This window comes from Pseudochaenichthys georgianus, chromosome 6, assembly GCF_902827115.2.
Source record: "Pseudochaenichthys georgianus chromosome 6, fPseGeo1.2, whole genome shotgun sequence".
Lineage (NCBI taxonomy): Eukaryota > Metazoa > Chordata > Actinopteri > Perciformes > Channichthyidae > Pseudochaenichthys > Pseudochaenichthys georgianus.
In genome coordinates, this window is record NC_047508.1 from 132751 (window position 1) to 154450 (window position 21700).

Below are 21700 nucleotides of genomic sequence, written 5' to 3' on the forward strand. Positions count from 1 at the left end.
ACCATTACAGAGGTCACTCACATTACTTATTAGGTTTCCCTATGCTGTTACTGACTCATTCAACAACCTCAATAACTCCTCAGATGCATGGAAGCATTTGGAAAACCAATCAAAGTATCCATGTCTGCAAAAACCAGAGTAGAGAGTGACCCAAGCATCTTGTAGACACACAGACATTCTGCAAAGAAAGTACAAGAGCGGTGTTAGTTGATTGATGATTTGAAATGTCCAATACCGCGCGGTGGGTGGACCGGTTAAAGTGGGAAGGGAGGAAGAGGAGAATGGTGGGGAGGGAGTGAAAGATAAGTTCAGCCATTATGTCTCCCTACGTGTACATTCTGTCCTCCATCGGGCCTCAGGGGGTCGGAGGCAGCCAGGCTCAGGTCTGAGCTGACTGACCCGGCCCCCAGGCTGCGGCCCGGGGGGCCTCTGGCCTCCCTCTCCTCCAGTGCCCGTTTCTCCTGAATGCGAGTGCTGATCTCTTCCTGAAACCTGCACATCTGCTCTTGAAGATCACTGATGAGATTTACCACACACTGGGAGGGACGGAGTGATGGGGGACACATTAAGTAGAAGAGATTCATTGGTGAGACGAAGAGCAAAAAGAAGCGTCCCTTAATAAAAACATATATTTCTTTACGAATGTGTTAGAGGGCTTAAGATTGGACCTCAAGCAGTAATTAAATGTCAAACATTAAAAGGCTAACTTTTCATACGGACCTTTGATTTTAAACAAAGTTGACTTAAGGGGTCAACGTATTTTGCAATATAAAAAGATCATAGCAGACATTCTTTACAGGATAAAAGCACTTCCGCAGACTGTAGCGTTGATATGGGAAGTACTGTTATGTTGATGTACTCGATACATTTTCACATTATTTCTGCCAAACATCCTGCTGATGTGATCTGTCTCCCAGTGGACCATCACAGCCTGTTAAACCTCTATGTGATAGCCCCACCCTGAACTGGGCCTTGACCCAGAGTTTAGCCCCAGACAGAGAGAGTGTTTCTGCAGACAGATGGAGAGGAACAGCAGCAGAGGTGTGTGTGTGTGTGTGTGTGTGTGTGTGTGTGTGTGTGTGTGTGTGTGTGTGTGTGTGTGTGTGTGTGTGTGTGTGTGTGTGTGTGTGTGTGTGTGTGTGTGTGTGTGTGTGTGTGTGTGTGTGTGTGTGTGTGTGTGTGTGTGTGTGTGTGTGTGTGTGTGTGTGTGTGTGTGTGTGTGTGTGTGTGTGGTTGGAATGATTTCCTGAGGTGAAAGTGTTGCCTGCCATTCCTCCTGCCAACAGACCGGAGCCTCGCAGCTGTCACACGGCCCGTCCACACTACAGCTTCAAAAAGCTTGGAGCTGGGCGTGTCTGAAGCTCGACCAACAACCAATCACATGAATCTCCCGCCCCTGACACACAAGCAGCGGTTTGATTGGCTAGAGCTTGTACAGGCATATGATTTGATTGGCTGACGCTTCCACCGAAAGCTTCAGAAACTTCAAAAGTTGAACATTGCTCAACTTTTGCAGCCTGAAACGCCAGGAAAGCTCCGCTCTGCTTCCCACAATGCAGTTTGGCGAAAAGTGATGTCACCCCATTCAGAGTGAATGGGCAGAAGCGTTGGAAACCGTTTTTGAAGCTGTCGAAGCTGTAGTGTGGACGGGCCGTTACACACTCTCACTTACTGTGACTAAGATGTAGAGTTCTTTTAGTTGCCATGTGTCAGGAACAAAGAAAATCATATCTGATATGTTGGATTAAGTTGTGAATGAATGTGTATCAGATCGTAGACAGTATCTCATTACCATGACAATTAAGTATCATTTGTAACTTTCGATCAGGCATTTGTGAATCCATTTTGTATTTGTCGACCAAAAATACGCTTGTGGATCTGAAATCTCCATCCATCCATCCATCTTCTCCCGCTTATCCGTGGTCGGGTCGCGGGGGTAGCAGTTCCAGCAGAGAGCCCCAAACTTCCTTTTCCCCTCATCAACCAGCTCTGACTGGGGGGTCCCAAGGCGCTCCCAGGCCAGCGAAGAGATATAATCCCTCCACCTGGTCCTAGGTCTACCCCTTGGTCTCTTCCCAGCTGGACGTGCCTGGAACACCTCCCTAGGGAGGCGCCCAGGTGGCATCCTAACTAGGTGCCCGAACCACCTCAACTGGCTTCTTTCGACGCGAAGGAGGAGCGGCTCAACTCCGAGCGGCTCAACTCCGAGTCCCTCCCGGATGACCGAACTTCTCACCTTATCCCTAAGGGAGACACCAGCCACCCGGCAGAGGAAACCCATCTCGGCCGCTTGTATCCGCGATCTCGTTCTTTCGGTCATGACCCATCCTTCATGACCATAGGTGAGGGTAGGAACGAAAATGGCCCGGTAGACAGAGAGCTTTGCCTTCTGGCTCAGCTCCCTTTTCGTCACAACGGTGCGGTAAAGCGACTGCAGTACCGCTCCCGCTGCTCCGATTCTCCGGCCCATCTCACGCTCCATTGTTCCCTCACTCGAGAACAAGACCCCGAGATACTTGAACTCCTTCACTTGGGGTAAGGACTCATTCCCTACTTGGAGTGGACAGTCCATCGGTTTCCTGCTGAGAACCATGGCCTCAGATTTGGAGGTGCTGATCCTCATCCCAGCCGCTTCACACTCGGTGGTGAACCGATCCAGTGAGTGCTGAAGGTCGCAGACCGATGAAGCCATCAGAACCACATCATCTGCAAAAAGCAGTGGTGCAATCCTTAGTCCACCGAACTGCAGACCCCCTCCTCCACGACTACGCCTCGAAATCCGATCCATGTATATGACAAACAGGATTGGTGACAAAGCGCAGCCCTGGCGGAGGCCAACCCTCACCGGGAATGGGTCCGACTTACTGCCGAGGACCCGGACACAGCTCTCGCTTTGGGAGTACAGAGATTGGATGGCCCTGAGTAGAGACCCCCTCACCCCATACTCCCGCAGCACCTCCCACAGTAACTCCCTGGGAACCCGGTCATACGCCTTCTCCAAGTCTACAAAACACATGTAGACCGGATAAGCATACTCCCAAGCCCCCTCCAGGATCCTTGCGAGAGTAAAAAGCTGATCCGTCGTTCCACGACCAGGACGGAATCCGCATTGTTCCTCCTCAATCTGAGGTTCGACAATCGGCCTGACCCTCCTTTCGAGTACCTTGGAGTAAACTTTCCCGGGGAGGCTGAGTAGTGTGATGCCTCTGTAATTGGCACACACCCTCTGATCCCCCTTTTTAAAAAGGGGAACCACCACCCCGGTCTGCCACTCCTTCGGCACTGTTTCCGACTTCCACGCAACGTTGATGAGACGTGTTAACCATGACAGTCCCTCAACACCCAGAGCCTTCAGCATTTCCGGGCGGATCTCATCCACCCCCGGGGCTTTGCCACTGTGAAGTTGTTTGACGACCTCAGTGACCTCCCCCCGGGAGATTGGTGTTGATCCCCCATCATACTCCAGCTCTGCCTCTAACATAGAGGGCGGAGTTGTCGGGTTCAGGAGTTCCTCAAAGTGTTCCTTCCAATGCCCTAACACTGAAATCTCTGCCTGTCTTATTTGTTGTTTTGACACACACACACACACACACACACACACACACACACACACACACACACACACACACACACACACACACACACACACACACACACACACACACACACACACACACACACACACACACACACACACACACACACACACACACACACACACACACACACACACACACACACACACACACACACACACACACACACACACACACACACACACACACACACACACCACTCTCGGGGCCCCCTGGTAGTCACACGGCTCCATAATATAACTGGCAAACATGTAAGAATTGCATGCATCGGCCTACAGTGGGAAAATGGTTGAATCTGTTGGAATAGAGTAGAAATATCAAATATCACTACTTTTCTTCTAAATGAAATGCTGACATTACAACATGCATGGTTTTAAACTGCAATGGCAGTGAGATAAAAAAAATGTGGTCTGAATGGAAGTCAATGAGGCATTTTTGGTAGTTTTGAGTACGTTAGAAGTTGTTTAAGTGATTCATGAAAAAAAAGTAGAAAAACATATTGATGTATGATGATTTAATAGCAGTTATTATGGGCGTGTACATTTTTGCCACGAAGGGGTCGAAAGGTTGAAAATTCGAGGAGGGCACAAGGGTTAAAAGTTTACTTTTATTTATCTAAACCAGTGTTATTGTTTAGTACACGTCTTTTACCGACGAGAGGCCCGTAGGCCTACGCCTGGCCCTGGATGTTTGCTCTTGTGTGCACGCGCCTTGAGTTCTAAATAGTTTAACTTTTGGAACGGGGGAGCAGCGCCGTGCACCGCTTGTCGTGTGGAACAACCAGTCACAGGCGAGAGGTATGATTACTTCCGCAAACTCACTTCAGAGTGTGATGGAAATATATGGAGGGGAAGTACATTTTTGTCAGTTTAAGCGCGGGTTTATCGTTACCCTGACTTAATCATCTGTCCGGTATGTCACCCTTCATGTTAAAATAAAAAAATTAAAATGTCGGACGATCTTCAATATCCTCCTCTCTTGTGTCCCAGGTGCCGTTTCTGGCGCACACACACATACAGCCACACACAAACACACACAGAGCACAGCAGAGGAAAGCAGAGACAGACTGCCTCCGCGCCCCTGAAAAGAGGACACAAGAGCAGACATCCAGAGCCAGGCGAACACAAACACTTTGCCACGCTTTTTTTCAAATGTTAGATTATACAACATAGCCTATAAAACGCCCCCCCCCCCCCAAACAAATATAAAATATTAAAAAAATATATTGCTGCCAGCCCCCCCCCCCCCCGACGCTCTCCGAACGCCCCCTAGGGGGAGCTGCCGCCCCCGTTGAGAACCTCTGTTGTAACTTTTACAACAAAGTAATAGAGATTGTTGTCCGGAAGGATAGGCGCATGGACTTCATCTTCAACTCAAGGTAAGACCACCATTTTATTGAAAATGGGATCTTACTAAGAGAGAACAATCCAATATTTAAATGCAGGGCTCAACGCTAACTTCTTTAAGTGGTTGCCAGGCTGGCAACCAGGCATCAGCTTGTGGTCGCCAACACTGAAAATATGGTTGCCATTTTTAGTCACCTTATATTTTAAATAATGAAGATACTATACAGTTATATATCAACTTAATAATGAAAATGTGACACAAAAGAATGTTCAAATGCTTTACAATAAGTAATTAACACAATTATTTGAAACTTAAGTGGTAGTAAACTTGTCCACCCTCAATTGCTGGTATACTACACTGAACAAAAATATAAACGCAACACTTTTGTTTTTGCTCCCATTTTTCATGAGATGAACTCAAAGATCTAAAACATTTTCTATAAACACAAAATAACCATTTCTCTCAAATATTGTTCACAAATCGGAAAAAATCTGTGATAGTGAGCACTTCTCCTTTGCCGAGATAATCCATCCCATCTCACAGGTGTGGCATATCAAGATGCTGATTAGACAGCATGATTATTGCACAGGTGTGCCTTAGGCTGGCCACAATAAAAGGCCACTCTGAAACGTGCATTTTTGCTTTATTGGGGGGGTCTGGGGGGGTCCGAAAACCAGTCTTGCCTCTGTTGCATTCACTGGACACGGGCAATTACAATGATGCCGTCCTCTCATGATGAGGTTCAGGTAAAGCACGGTTAATGCAGGCGACACACTGCATCCAATGATGGCAGGGCTTTCATAACAAGAGCCAAACTGCTCATCATATAACCTCATGCACATGTATACTCTCTCACACACAAGGCATTGTCTTCAGGAGCAAGTAGCCCACGGACACTTCCATATGCTCGCAGGAGTAGTATTGGAACGTCACTGATCTCCCAACAGGGAATGCGTATTTGTATAATTTGTGGGCAAAAGACTTAACATCTGCTAGACAGTGAGTGTCTGATAGCAGGAGGTGATACATTTTGAATAGGTAGGAATGCATATTGCTTTGAAAAAATGAAGTTCTAAAAAACACTAAGACACTGCAGAAGCAGTTGTGACTCACAGGCTGCTAGGATGAGCTACAGTACGTGCTAATGTCAGGCTCACAATGACAATGCTAGTTAGCATGGTTCTTATTTTCCAAGAGCACTTCAGTCCAGCTGGCTGATAGAAATGTCAAGTAAAACAACGAATTGGCCAAGCAGAATTGCATCCTGATGATGACACTAAAAGATTGCCAAAGCCATTACATGTATTGTATCATGAATGTCTGGGATCACAACACTATTATATACAGCACAATATATACTATATGTTCCATATATTTCATGGGAAAAAAGTGTATGGGTTGATATTTTCATTTTGGAAAATGCAGTAGGATCTTTGTCCAAAGCAACTTAAATACAAGCAGCATTTAAGCTGCTAATGGACCCACAGCTGCTCTGCAATCTTTACGGAGTTGAGCAGAAATTGCTCATTCAAACACGCATGCACGGACACACACACACACACACACACACACACACACACACACACACACACACACACACACACACACACACACACACACACACACACACACACACACACACACACACACACACACACACACACACACACACACACACACACACACACACACACACACACACACACACACACACACACACACACACACAGACACACACCTCTGCTTTGTTCTGCTCTGTGTCAATGGGATCTGGATCTGTGTTGGTGTGTGTCTCCTCTATGCTGACCAGCTTCAGTTTCAGGAAGGACACCTCGTCCATCAGATCCAGCTTCTGAGTCTCCAGAGAGGTCCTGCTCATCAGCTCCTGGGAGAAACACATAGCCACTGTCAGTTAGAGTAGAACGAGATAGAAAGCCGAACTTGAACAGCTTTACAAACTACACCTATAGCAATGTCAAACACTCACTGATAGTGGGCATACAAGCAGAGAGAAGTCAGATCCACTCAGAACAATGTTCTCCCCACACTAACATAGCAGGATAAGCAGGGGGCCCAGAACCCATAAGGCTAAACACACACACACACACACACACACACACACACACACACACACACACACACACACACACACACACACACACACACACACACACACACACACACACACACACACAGGCTGTCTGTGCTTCTTTTGTATGGGAAAGAAAAACACAAAGTATGTCGTAGACAGTGAAGCCACCAAACATGATGAAATGTGTGGGGGTTTTTTTCTCTGACACACACAAAACACACACCTCGGTGCTAACTCTCAGTGTGTCGGTGTATATCGTTTTTCTTCTTTAAAGGAATGGTCCACTCATTAGATAATTAATCAAAACGTCAGTATTTAGTGAAACGTTATGTTTAAACCATACCCTGAAGAAATCAGCGATATTCCCCGGTAAATAATGATTTTATAGCTCTTTTTTATCAAGACCTGTATATTCCATCTGGCCGCCGCCATGTTTGCCATTTTCAGTAGTCACGTGATGGTCGTGACGTCATCCATGCGTTCACTTTGTCAACACACGGAAATATGGTGGAGTATTTCAGTTCGGACTCGTCAGCAGAGGAACAAGTTTTGACCAATGTGAAGAGATTGGATGGGGGAATTCAGCCATACATATCAGTATGACAATACGACACCCTCTGTCCTTAGTCCCTCTGTCCTCAGACCCTCTGTCCTTAGACCCTCACATCGTACAAGGAAAAACTTCCGAAGAAAACCCACAGTTTAAAGGGAACATGGGAGAAACCTCAGGGAGAGCAACAGAGGAGGGATCCCTCTCCCAGGACGGACAGACGTGCAATAGATGCCGTGTGTAAATTGAAAAGATAATACATTTGCAACATAGGTAGTCCAAATGTTTGGAAATGCATGTGTGTATAATGGGAAGATGATATAAGATACTATATGTATGCATGTAGTACCACCCTTGCTAGCGATCTCTAGTTTAGCATACTCAGCTTCGTTGTCCCTGGCCATAGAATCACGATTTTATGGGGCCGGAAAAACTGGGGGGAAATACACACTAGCCGGTACTACGCTATATGGAAAGGCCACCAAAAACTGTCCTGGCCTGGACGTTAAAACGGGGCTAGCCGCTGCAATGGAAATGCGCTATAACATACCTTATTCTTACTCCGAGCACTACTTCTGCTCCTCCGTCGCTTCACACTTGCAGAGGGCGATTTCTCTACTGGCCGAACTGGTGTCCTGGTCGGTGATGACACCAGAAAGACCGATGGCACTGCATCTCCATTGAGTAATGGTTGTTCTTTAAATCCCATGTTATGTTTGATCATACTCTCAGAGTAGTCGTCCGGAAATGTGAAATGTTCGCTGCATACATGAGCCTGTAAATCTCTCGGTTCGGGCCGGCCACATTTCGCTAGCCACTGCCTCCGAATGTACTTCTTATGCTTACCTTTTGGCAACAGATGGAACCGAGCATTCCGTGGATTGTTCCTATCCGAATTATGGCAATATTTTGCGATACAGTGAGGCATATTTGAAGAGAGAAACTACAGTAAATAACATGGAGATCAACGTGTCTTCGAAAACCAAACGCATGGATTACGTCACGTCCAGGAAATGGCGGCGCCCACAGTGTTGATGTTATTTCGGTATATAATCAGTTTATGGGCAAGGCAAGGCAAGGCAAGGCAAGGCAAGGCAAGGCAGGTTTCTGGGAGTTTGTTCCAGATATTTGGAGCATAATAACTGAACGCTGCTTCTCCATGTTTAGTTCTGACTCTGGGGACAGAAAGCTGACCAGTCCCTGAAGACCTGAGAGATCTGGATGGTTCATAGTTTAGCAGGAGGTCAGTAATGTATTTTGGGCCTAAACCATTCAGTGCTTTATAAACCAGCAGCAGTATTTAGAAATCTATTCTTTGACACACAGGAAGCCAGTGTAAATACTTCAGAACTGGAGTGATGTGATCCACTTTCTTAGTGTTAGTGAGGACTCGAGCAGCGGTGTTCTGAATCAGCTGCAGCTTTCTAATAGATTTTTTAGTGAGACCTGTGAAGACACCATTGCAGTAGTCCAGTCTACTGAAGATAAAGGTATGGACAAGTTTTTCCAAATCCTGCTGTGACATTAGTCTTTTAATCCTAGATATGTTCTTTAGGTGATAGTAGGCTGATTTAGTAACTGTTTTAATGTGACTGTTGAAACTCAGGTCAGAGTCCATGACTACACCTAGATTTCTGGCTTTATCTGTTGGTTTGAACATTGCAGACTGAAGCTCAGCGCTAACTTTTAAACGTTCTGCCTTGGCTCCAAAAACCATTACCTCAGTTTTATCTTTGTTTAATTGGAGAAAGTTCTGACACATCCAGTCATTGATTTGTTCAATGCACTTACTCAGTGTTTGAATTGGAGCATAGTCTCCTGGTGAAATTGTTACGTAAATGTGTGTGTCATCTGCATAGCTATGGTAACTTATTTTGTTGTTCTTCATTATCTGAGCCAGTGGTAGCATGTAGATGTTAAAGAGAAGAGGCCCCAAGATGGAGCCTTGAGGAACCCCACATGTCATATTTGTCAACTCAGATGTGTATTTACCTATAGAAACAAAGTTGTTTCTATCCTTTCAGTAGGATTTAAACCAATTTAGAACTGTTTCCGAAAGTCCCACCCAGTGTTCCAGTCGGTCCAGTAATATGCTGTGATCAACAGTGTCAAACGCAGCACTGAGATCTAATAATACTAACACTGAAGTTCTGCCACTGTCTGTGTTTAAGTGGATGTCGTTAAAGACCTTTACAAGAGCAGTCTCAGTGCTGTGGTTTGGACGAAAGCCTGACTGGAACACATCGAAACAGTTATTTAAATGCAAGAAATTACTCAACTGTTGAAAAACAACTTTTTCAATGATTTTACCTAGAAATGGCAGGTTTGATATGGGCCTGTAATTGTTCATTACTGAAGCATCTAGATTATTCTTTTTTAAGAGCGGTTTAATGACTGCAGTTTTCAGGGCCTGTGGAAAAATACCTGAGTGAAGAGATGTGTTTACTATATGAAGTAGTTCTGAGGCCATGCAAGGCAAAACATCTTTGAAAAATCCTGTTGGAATAATATCAAGGCAGCAGGAGGAGGATTTCAGAAGTTGAATAATGTCCTCTAGGTTTTTATCATTAATCTGATGGAATTGTGTCATGATGTCTGAATTGATGTTAAGTGGACACAGAGACAACACATTTGCTGTTCCTGATGCAGAGGCACTGACTGCTTGTCTGATGTTCTGAGTGTTGTCAGTGAAGGAGGCAAATTCATTGCACGCCCTGGTGGATAGAAATTCGACGGTAGAAAACAAGGCACGTGCGTTGTTTTTGTTTTTGGTAATGATGTCAGAGAAGAATGATTGTCGTGCGTTTTTCAATTCCAAATGATAAAGGCCAAGTCTCTCTTTATAAATTTCAAAGTGAACCTGGAGATTTGTTTTTCGCCACCTGCGTTCAGCTTTTCGACATTCTCTTTTTTCTGTTTTAACGGTCATGGCCTTTCTCCATGGAGATATTTTCTTCCCAGTCACTTCCTTTACCTTAATTGGAGCAATGGCATCTATAACATTTTTAATTTTTGAATTAAAATGATCTACTAGCTCATTTACTGAGGTGTTAGCAGGGGCAAGTGTGGAAGAAAAATTCTGAGTAAACATTTCCCTAGTATTTTCAGTTAAATATCGCTTTGTGGTTACCTCTTTTTGAACACGTATGTGAACAGAAATAGAGCTCTCAAATAAAATACAGGAATGGTCAGAGAGTGCAACATCAGTCACCACAACCTTAGAGATATTCAGACCCTTTGAGATCATTAAGTCCAGAGTGTGCCCCTTATTGTGCGTGGGCTCCGTCACATGCCGAGTCAGTCCTTGAGAATCCTTGTAGCTGCTAACTAGCTGTGAGTTAGCATACCCTTTTCCATTATTTTGCAACACTGGTAAAGTGGTGTCATTCCCACAACATAGTCCATTCACTTCCACGTTAACTTCCAACCGTTGCATTTTCATTTCCAGCACAGCTATCTTCTGTAGAAGTTTGTGGAAGTCATCTGTCGAGAACGGAGACATTTTTCTACCAACTAGCTTAAGCTAAATAGCATGCAGTAGCCTACCAGGCTTTAGCTGTTGCTAGGCCACGCTACTGTAAGACTGGGGTTGCCGTAAAAATGTTGAAATATGGCTGAAAACCTCCGTCTATTTACGAAGATGAACTGTCCCAGTGATAGGTTAATGTCCAGGAGCTGCTGCTCGAAGTTTTCAGAGAATGAGAATAGGAAAATCAGCATAAAAAGTAAGCAGAGGCAGGAGCAAGCAGAAAAGCGTCTGCACTGTAAGAAAGATAAGCACTACGGGCGTCCCATAGACCTTCATTGCGGACAGCGGACAGCGGACCCCTTGACCGTCAGGCTTCTACGGGCAGGGCGTCCCATAGACCTTCATTGCGGACAGCGGACCCCTTGACCGTCAGGCTTCTACGGGCAGGGCGTCCCATAGACCTTCATTGCGGACAGCGGACCCCTTGACCGTCAGGCTTCTACGGGCAGGGCATCCCATAGACCTTCATTGCGGACAGCGGACCCCTTGACCGTCAGGCTTCTACGGGCAGGGCGTCCCATAGACCTTCAAAAAGCCTATTTTAAGGTTCATTTGGCCGTTAAAATGTGTTTTGATGTCATTGTATGCGAGTAATGAGTTTTTATTTCTGATTATTTGTGCAGTACATGTACATGATGTTTAGTTTGCTAGTTATGACGAAGATTACCTCATGAATGTGTACATATGGTTGCTAAAGTTTTTTAGGTAGAAATGTGTTTTTTCACAGCAGAGTCACCCTCTGTACTTGGACTTATTGGGAGAATCTAAAGGCAAGAACATCCCAAATATTAATTTAGGTCTTTATTTTAGACCTTTAGTGTTGCCGTCTGTGAGGAAAGTACATGGGGCTCAGAGCCTCGTATTTGTTAAATCTTTTTTTCCTTCTAATTTGTTATTCTTCTCAAAATAACACACTGTTATTTACTCACCAATAACACACAATTATCCTTGCTTTTATTTATTGGTTTAATTCCATAATCTCGGTCTTTTTTGGCGTCCGTCAGGAACTGAATTTCAAAATAAAAATAACCGGAAACAGACATTTTGAGCGATTACCCAAGATCCTCAGCTACGCTGATTGGATGTGTTAGCCGCAATGCATTCTGGGATTTGGTGTTTATATGATATGAAATCCGGAAAACATTTTTAAAAGAATAAAATAATACTTAATTCCGAGTGCTCTTGCTTTTCTCTTTGAAAGTCATCACATAACGGCATTGTAATACACGGTTCGGCTGCATTACATATTACAGATCTGCCGTAGTTCTCCATTTATAGAGCTGTGATGAGAAGACCTTTGGAAAAACTGAAGAAATGGCGCCGAAACTGAATACTTGACGTGGATCATAAATATATCAACAATTAAAAAACATCTTCAATTTCTCTTCACACAATACGTCTCCTTGCAGTATCAACACTAATTCGGCTGACAAATAATCAGAAATAAAAACTCATTACTCGCATAAAATGACATCAAAACGCATTTTAATGGCCAAATGAACCTTAAAATAGGCATTATGAAGGTCCATGGGACGCCCTGCCCGTAGAAGCCAGACGGTCAAGGGGTCCGCTGTGACTGCAATGAAGGTCTATGGGACGCCCTGCCCGTAGAAGCCTGACGGGCAAGGGGTCCGCTGTCCGCAATGAAGGTCTATGGGACGCCCTGCCCGTAGAAGCCAGGCGGTCAAGGGGTCCGCTGTCCGCAATGAAGGTCTATGGGACGCCCTGCCCGTAGAAGCCTGACGGTCAAGCGGTCCGCTGTCCGCAATGAAGGTCTATGGGACGCCCTGCCCGTAGAAGCCTGACGGGCAAGGGGTACTCTGTACGTAATATAGCGACGGGGAGGGGCCCTGACCGTCCGTCAATATGTGACGGGATGGGAGTGAGAACGTGTTGCGCGCGCACGCACGCACGCACGCACGCACGCACACACACACACACACACACACACACACAACACACACACACACACACACACACACACACACACACACACACCACACACAGACACACACACACACACACACACACACACACACACACACACACACACACACACACACACACACACACACACACACACACCACACACACACACACACACACACACACACACACACACACACACACACACACACACACACCACACACACACACACACACACCACACACACACACACACACACACACACACACACACACACACACACACACACACACACACACACACACACACACACCGTGTGACACACCGTGTGACACACGTGTCACCTATAGAAGGATAAGCTGCTATTTTTACAGGTAATTTATCATAACTCATCATCTCTGGCTTCAACCACAACCCCTCTTGCAGGCAGGCAGGGCTTAAGCTACATCCCATTGAAGCTACTTCTCCTCCCGGCTCAGTAGCCAGTACTGGACACCAAGTGCGTCATAGGCGGCTATCAGGTTCATTGCACAGCCCAGGCTCTCGCCTCTTTCCCTGTGCCTCACCTCTAAAACAGGCGTCAGGGTAGCACTGGCAAGAGGCAGTTGCAACAAATTCACGAGACGTTCGTTATATGCATTGCTGCCTTTAGTTAAGGCAGTGGTTGTCAAACTTTTTCTGTCAGGCCCCCCCTTTGGAGAAAAAGAAAAGGCGGGCCCCCCCGACACAAATAGTCAGGCTCAGTGGCGGCGCCAGAGATTTATTTTGGGGGTGCTGTGGGGTAGCTTGACGTTTCATAGATGGTGCTCAAACATTTAGGGTTTCCCATTAATGTACCGGGCGCTAGTGGAATGTTCTCCTGCAACACTCCCCACGCATACACACAGTGTAACCGCGACAGTTACAATGAAGGCTCGATAGGTGGTGTGTGGACCTCACATAGGGGGATCCTGGGGCAAGCTCCCCTGGGAAGATTTTAAAATATTGAAGTTAAAAGCATCAATCTGGTGCACTATTGCCCCTTTCACACCCGCGCCTTTTCAGCTCCGGCTCGGAGCTAGAGCCTGAAAAGCGCCGGGTTTTCCAGTTCACACCGGAGCTGCGCCGGCTCTTAGCTCCGGAATCCGCTTCATTTCCAGCTCCAAAAAATTGTCGGTCCAGAGGCAAGAGCTTTGGAGCTAAGAGGTGACGTCGCTTACGTCTCTCTCACGTCGAGGCGTGCAGGAAACTAAACCCACCTCCCCTGAACACGGGTCGACTGTCAGCCTGCCTACAAGCAGTAGTGCCTATAAACACACTTTATAAAGTCAGGCAGCACTAACCAGGCTTCGTGTGGTTCTGTTTATTTGTGCCTTACTTTGACCATCCGTTCACTGTTATCGATCATTGTGGAGAGAGGCAGACGTGTTGTTTTGTATTATTGCAGCTATCGGATGCAAGTAGTCAGTTTAGCTTCGGTTGCTATGCCAACATCACCCGTTTGATACCAGAGAAACTTTCATAACAGCGTTGTGATACCAAACAGTGTCAATTCAGACTGACACACATTCACTTAGGCTAAGGGGAACTGGGGATATGCATCAGCTGCTTGTGTGAGTCGGACAGTGAATACTTTAGAGCGGCCGCTGCAGTGTGAGCTAACCGGGAGCTAACGGGAGAATAAACTCCCGTGGAAGAGCAGCCAGCACTGCAGCGGTCGGTAAATGCTGCAGAAACACATTAATAAACAATGAACCACGGCACTCTGGAGAAAAGTATAAGGTTGGAGAAGTCGTTATTTAATGTATTCTGGCTTCGTGTGATTAAAAGCAACACGATCATCGACCCGACGCAGTTGTTGTTGTGAGCTGCTGTTGGGGGGGCAAATCAGCGATGTAAACGGTGACGTCATGACGCAGCAAGGGCAGCTCTGGGGCGCCAGTGGGCGGTGTGCACAGAGCGGGAGCTGAAAAGGGAAACCGGAGCTGAACCAGAAAAGCTCCCGCTCGGAGCTAGAAACTGAAAAGCGCTGGTGTGAAAGCCGCATATGAGAGCAAAATGAAGAGATCTATGGATACATCTCTCAACACCAGATGAAACAGAACTGTAAACAGATTTACTTTTTCTTTATGGATATTTTACAAATCACTCCCCTTTTAAACTTTATTCATTTTTTAATGTCATATAGTATTTCATACTTGTTTTTAATTTATTCTCTTATTTTTTTATAACCATAATGATCATATAAACGTGTGCCTCGGAAATAATTGTTTACATTAATGGTGACCAAAACGTTTGAGACCCACTGAGATAACACTCAGAGAGTCCTTTAGCTCACTGGGCCTCTCAGTCTGAGAGGAGAGGACTCTCCTCCACTTTGTTGTTGAAAAAACGCCTTATATCCGTTAGCGTAGCTCGCTAGCACCAGAAGCTAACAACAACGATCTCCGGTACCGGTGCGCTCTCTCTCTCGCGCACGCACACAAAATGGCTCGTTCCACACACACACAGAGCCGAGCTTTAATGAAACACAGAGACCCAGACGTAATAGTACTGTATCATATTATTTTCGAATCAATAATTTTTCAAAATATGATATATATTTTTTTTTATATATATATATTTTTTTATAACCATTTTTCCTCCTGGTCTCTCGCGCCCCCCCTGTCATGCCTCTGCGCCCCCCACTTTGAGAACCACTGAGTTAAGGTGAGTTCCAGGCAGTGTTGGGTGTAACGTGTTACAGTATGGAGTTTCAGTAACGTATCTTTGCCGTACGAAGTAACGTAACGCATTACTAATGCAGTTCGGGTAACTACTACCCGTTACAATGCTCAGTAGGTAACGCAGTTCCAAGCACAGTCACGGATGCTGCCCCATCCGCTGGTTTCGGGGGGTTTCTTTCAGGGAAAAAGAGAAGTTCATGTAAGATGATAGAAGAAAGTCGTAATCACCCAATCAAGTATATCAGCATCTATGACTCACCCTGGCACACTTAACTGCTAATTAAGCTAGACTATATCATGGGTCATGTTTCAGTATTTAACTAGGCTAAGTGTATGTTTTTTCTACGTGCACCCTGCACTTCATTCATATTCTTGGGTTCATGCTCACCTGGCTCGTGTTAAGCCAGGTTATGATATTCATGCATCACTGACTGTACTCAAGCTAACAGCTCTCGTACATTACATTGTCTACATATCCCTCTTCGCCTGGACATCGGCTCGTGCTGCCAATCCAAGATCTCTTCAGTTTACCTATGGTAAATATGCATATAACTGGTGGTGGTGTCTTAATAGCATATCAGGGCTTTCGTTCAGATAGGCCAGGGCAAGGCATTTCTCCCTCATCCCAGCAACTCGGGCGGTGAGCCTCCTCCGCCTTCATATCCCGCCTTCCCCCCGGACATCAGTGCGTGCCGGCTATCCAAAGTCTCAAACACTAAACTTGGTAATTATGCATATAACTGGTGGTGGTTTCATAGCACGTCAGCATGTCACTGTGTTCATGTTTAACTTCGCATGTCAGGCTGTGACCTCCGGGTCCGTGTTCATGTTTAACCCTACACGTCAGGCCGTGACCTCCGGGTCCGTGTTCATGTTTAACCCTGCGAGTGCAGGTTGCGGCCAGTGGGTCTGCGTGATGTTTAACTCGCAAGTACAGGTTGCGGCCAGCGGGTCTGCATTACGTTTAACCCTGCGTGTGCAGGTTGCGGCCAGTGGACCTGCGCCATGTTTAACCCTGCGTGTGCAGGTTGCGGCCAGTGGGCCTGCGCCATGTTTAACCCTGCTAGGCCAGGCATGAACCCATGGCTGGCGTTCACATAAGCCTGGCAGCGATTCCGGTATTCTCATCATGTTCCCTCGTTAATCTCTCATTCATCGACAGATCTCCGCAGTCAGCCCGTAAGGGAGGAAATGCTTCACATCTCAGTACTTCATACTTCACTTCTTTGGGGGTTCATCGGAGCGGTTTTCCCCTCCTGAATGATCACCCTGCAAACCGGGGCCTAATCGCCAAACATAATTTCATTCACTTGTAGTAATCCGTCAATCACTATTCCCTCATATCAGGCGTCCCGGTAATAAACCTGTCTTTCATACATCCTGTCTCTCCTGATTGAAATTAAGCTTAGTGCAAGTTCAATGAGGAAGACCAATCCTCTGGTGTTACACGTCATTTCAATACTCTCTCTTCTCCCAATAAGTGATCGGGGGCGTTACTCCCCAGGTAGCCAATCATCGCACCCGCTAACCCCTTTAAATCTGCTCTTCCCTCTCTGTCAGTCGTCATTTCAGGCGTCAACACACAACCCTCCTCCACCCCTTCGCCTCCTGTCTCCTAATACAGGGCCAAGCTAAAACCTTCTCCCTTCAGAACCGGACCGAACCACTTATCACCACCACTAGTGTCTAGACCCCGGGGGGTTCATCGGATCGGTTTTCCCCTCCTGAACGATCATCCTGCAAACCGTGGCCTAATCGGCAAACATCATTTAATTCACTTGTAGTAATCCGTCAATCACTATTCCCTCATATCATACATACATACATTACATTGCATTTAGCTGACGCTTTTATCCAAAGCAACTTACAATAAGTGCATTCGACCAGGAAGACACAACCTTGAAGAAAAACAGAATCATAAAGTACATCAGGTTTCATAGAGCCAAGTATTTCAAGTGCTGCTCAACTGGCTGTAGATAAGCCAGTCCTTTGTTAGTATATAAGTCCTTTGTTAGTATATAAGTGCTTTGTTAGTATATAAGTCCTTTGTTAGTATATAAGTGCTTTGTTAGTATATAAGTCCTTTGTTAGTATATAAGTGCTTTGTTAGCAGTTCTTTGTTAGTATATAAGTGCTCTGTTAGCAGTTCTTTGTTAGTCATTCTATCGCTCGATACATCACGTCTCTCCTGATTGAAATGTAATTAGGGACCAATTGAACACAGTCTGTTGGAGTTACACCAACTTCCTAATAATCCTAGCGGCTGCCTCTCCACGGCAAGGTGGTTCCGTGAAAACTCCTGATTTGAATACCTTTTCTTTGTCTGTCTCTCTAGACAAATCTCTCAAAGTACAGCACCTGCAAAAGGGGATGAATTATCAAAGCTAGCTGGATAAATATAACAAAAAATGTCACAGGGTTAGAGGGGTACTTTCTGTTGAAGCTGTTGCCTTTTCCTCTTTTGTCTTGAGGACAAAGAGCACAAAGAGGCTGTTGGGGCGTCCACACAAAGAGGCTGTTGGGGCGTCCACACAGAGAGGCTGTGGGGCGTCCACACAGAGAGGCTGTGGGGCGTCCACACAGAGAGGCTGTGGGGCGTCCACACAGAGAGGCTGTGGGGCGTCCACACAGAGAGGCTGTGGGGCGTCCACACAGAGAGGCTGTGGGGCGTCCACACAGAGAGGCTGTGGGGCGTCCACACAGAGAGGCTGTGGGGAGTCCACACAGAGAGGCTGTGGGGCGTCCACACAGAGAGGCTGTGGGGAGTCCACACAGAGAGGCTGTGGGGCGTCCACACAGAGAGGCTGTGGGGCGTCCACACAGAGAGGCTGTGGGGCGTCCACACAGAGAGGCTGTGGGGCGTCCACACAGAGAGGCTGTGGGGCGTCCACACAGAGAGGCTGTGGGGCGTCCACACAGAGAGGCTGTGGGGAGTCCACACAGAGAGGCTGTGGGGCGTCCACACAGAGAGGCTGTGGGACGTCCACACAGAGAGGCTGTGGGGAGTCCACACAGAGAGGCTGTGGGGCGTCCACACAGAGAGGCTGTGGGGCGTCCACACAGAGAGGCTGTGGGACGTCCACACAGAGAGGCTGTGGGGAGTCCACACAGAGAGGCTGTGGGGCGTCCACACAGAGAGGCTGTGGGGCGTCCACACAGAGATGCTGTGGGGCGTCCACACAGAGAGGCTGTGGGGCGTCCACACAGAGAGGCTGTGGGGCGTCCACACAGAGAGGCTGTGGGGCGTCCACACAGAGAGGCTGATTCTGTGGCACACGGAGCGGAGCTCGTGTTACACTCAGCTGACACAACTCATGAGTCAAATAAATACTCACCTCTTCATACTGGCAAGTAAGTGGGACCAGTCTACATCAGGGTTAAAGAAGGGTAGTGGTGGACATACTAATGATTTAAAGAATATATATATATATATATATATATATATACATATATATATATAAACTGCCAGCAGACCAAACTCAGTGCCCGGAGATCTCAAAGGAGAGCTGTGTAGGATGTAGCTGTGTTTGTTCTGGGCTACTGTAGAAAATGGTGGTGCAACATGGACATGAACATCTCTGTGAAAGAAGATATTAAAAGGTCAAAGTTAATTAAATCACAACAATTGATAGTTTGAGGGGATTACACTGAGGACAACATCATGGAACAACTGGAATAACAGCTATGATGTTCCATCTCCACAAATAGCCCCCCTGCTCTTTTAGGAATTGAAATCCTACAAAAAAACATGGTTAATGTTGAGCACCGACAGAGAGTGTTATTCAGCAATGCAGTTGAGAAAAACTGGCTCATTCTTAAAGAGATCTTTCTCAGAAATGTGTCAGTGTCTTTGGTAAAGGTAAACTGGCCACATGTGACGGTTGCTCATTCCTGTTGGTCTCTTCTATCTGCGCTGACACTGCTGTACCGTCATACGGAGCAAGCATGTGACCAAGGGCTGATAACAACGCTGGGCCTGTGTCCACATAGGGCCTTTCCTGGTGGTGCTGGCAGGACGTGAGCAGAGCCTCCGCCCAGCATTTCAAATAACGCCAATCTATTTATTATTGTTTCTATGACAATATTTCTAAAGCAAATATCCGCTGTTCAAATACTGAGTAGCTTCACCCCCTTTGATTAAAGTATCTGTTCGTGCTAATCAGAGTTGGGTGTAACGCGTTACTTTGTAACGCGTTACTTTGTAACGCGTTACTTTGTAACGCGTTACACCCAACTCTGATTTGTAACGCGTTACTGTAATAACATTACTTGTGTCGGTAACGGAGTAGTGTAACGCGCTACTTTTATAATTCAGTAATCACACTACAGTTACTAACATTGCCCCGACACGCGTTACTTCGTTACTTTCTAAAATCAGTCATAATCAAACCTCAACAAACACCTGCTAAGAACACATGCTAGGTGAAGCTAACGCGCATAGCTGTTGTTTATTTATATCACACACACGTAGTTCTTCTTCTCTGTTTTCCGGTTGTTGCTTGTTTTGAATGACGAATACACACTACCGCTGCCTGCTGGTAAGGAGAGTTATTGCCACTCACGCATGCGCAGTTCGTACGTGCTCGGCTGAAGTCTGGCTCCAGTGCAACACATGGCCAACACGCAGGAGAACACGCTGACGCAACAGCGTGAGCAGAGATAGACTGCGCAAAATATACAGATAGCAGGAGACAGAGGACAGCCACGGTCAGATAGCAGGAGACAGAGGACAGCCACGGTCAGATAGCAGGAGACAGAGGACAGCCACGGTCAGATAGCAGGAGACAGAGGACAGCCACGGTCAGATAGCAGGAGACAGAGGACAGCCACGGTCAGATAGCAGGAGACAGAGGACAGCCACGGTCAGATAGCAGGAGACAGAGGACAGCCACGGTCAGATAGCAGGAGACAGAGAACAGCCATGGTCAGATAGGAAAACATTCAGGAGCTATCTGGATTAGTCTTATGCGACAATGGAAACTGAACTAAAGAGAACATTTGAAACTTTAGCAGTCTGCGTGATCTGCCTGTAGGGAGGGGCGGGCCGGCCCTGCGAGTAAAGTAACGAGTAAAGTAACGAGTAAAGTAACTAATTACTTTATGTAGATAGTAACGAAGTAGTGTAATATATTACTTTTTTTTTAAAGTAATATGTAATATATTACTTTTTTTTAGTAACGACCCCATCTCTGGTGCTAATACATATATTATGTTTCACCATGAACATCAACAGGAAGATTCTTGCTCTTAGAACTTGTATGAATGAACTTCAGCTTAACCCACATGCGGAGAAAAAAGTACAACACTTACAGGCAGCAACATTCAGGGTCCACTCGGATAATCCGCTCCAACTAAGCGGCATTAGGTCTTTGTAAAGAAAATTTCTGTCTGAAGGACATTGGCCCAAAAGAAGCTTCTCTCTGGTGATGTACCCAGCACTTTTTTGAAAAGTAGAAATATCTTCAAGTCAAAGCACTTGGAACAGCCACACAAAAATGCTGCTCAGAAAAAAGCAGCTGGATGCAGTATTTCTCTTGAGGCGGAGACATGTGATAGCATCTGCTCTCTCCTGATTGGAAACAATTGAAAAAAGATGCTGCCGCATAGAAATCAGCAATACGTAAAGACGGGCGCTGTGAACAATAACAGAATATTTCAGTCCTCATTATATTATTATGTGCTTCACACTGACAAAGTATTCAGTAGTAGCAGAGCAGTCCACAGTTCTTGATCAAAAAGGTCACCTTCGCTTTGTTCTAAATATGACATGTTGTCTATACTCATAACATTACACTGTGTCTACAGCAGTGTACAGCTCCAGCTCCCGCCCTCAGCAGCTTCACCTGTATGCCGCTGGGGGCGGCCTCAGGTTCTACGCCTCTGCCCTCTCTGTCTTCCCGAGATCTCCCCCAAGCTGAACTTCACAGCGGACACAGAGATCTTCTGCACAGCTG

General features: G+C 46.2%; 1 protein-coding gene across 3 annotated transcripts in view; it reads right to left on the reverse strand.

Annotated features, from left to right (window-relative positions):
* ppfibp2b (PPFIA binding protein 2b) overlaps positions 1–21700 on the reverse strand; it is a 91411-nt gene that overhangs the window by 33075 nt on the left and 36636 nt on the right. For 2 of the 3 annotated variants that reach the window (XM_071203423.1, XM_034085407.2), the window contains one exon: positions 6682–6828. The exons of the other annotated variant lie outside the window; for it this stretch is intronic. In XM_071203423.1, coding sequence (XP_071059524.1) covers positions 6682–6828 — 147 coding nt within the window. The remainder of the gene's footprint in view (positions 1–6681; positions 6829–21700) is intronic. 3 annotated transcript variants of the gene reach the window in all.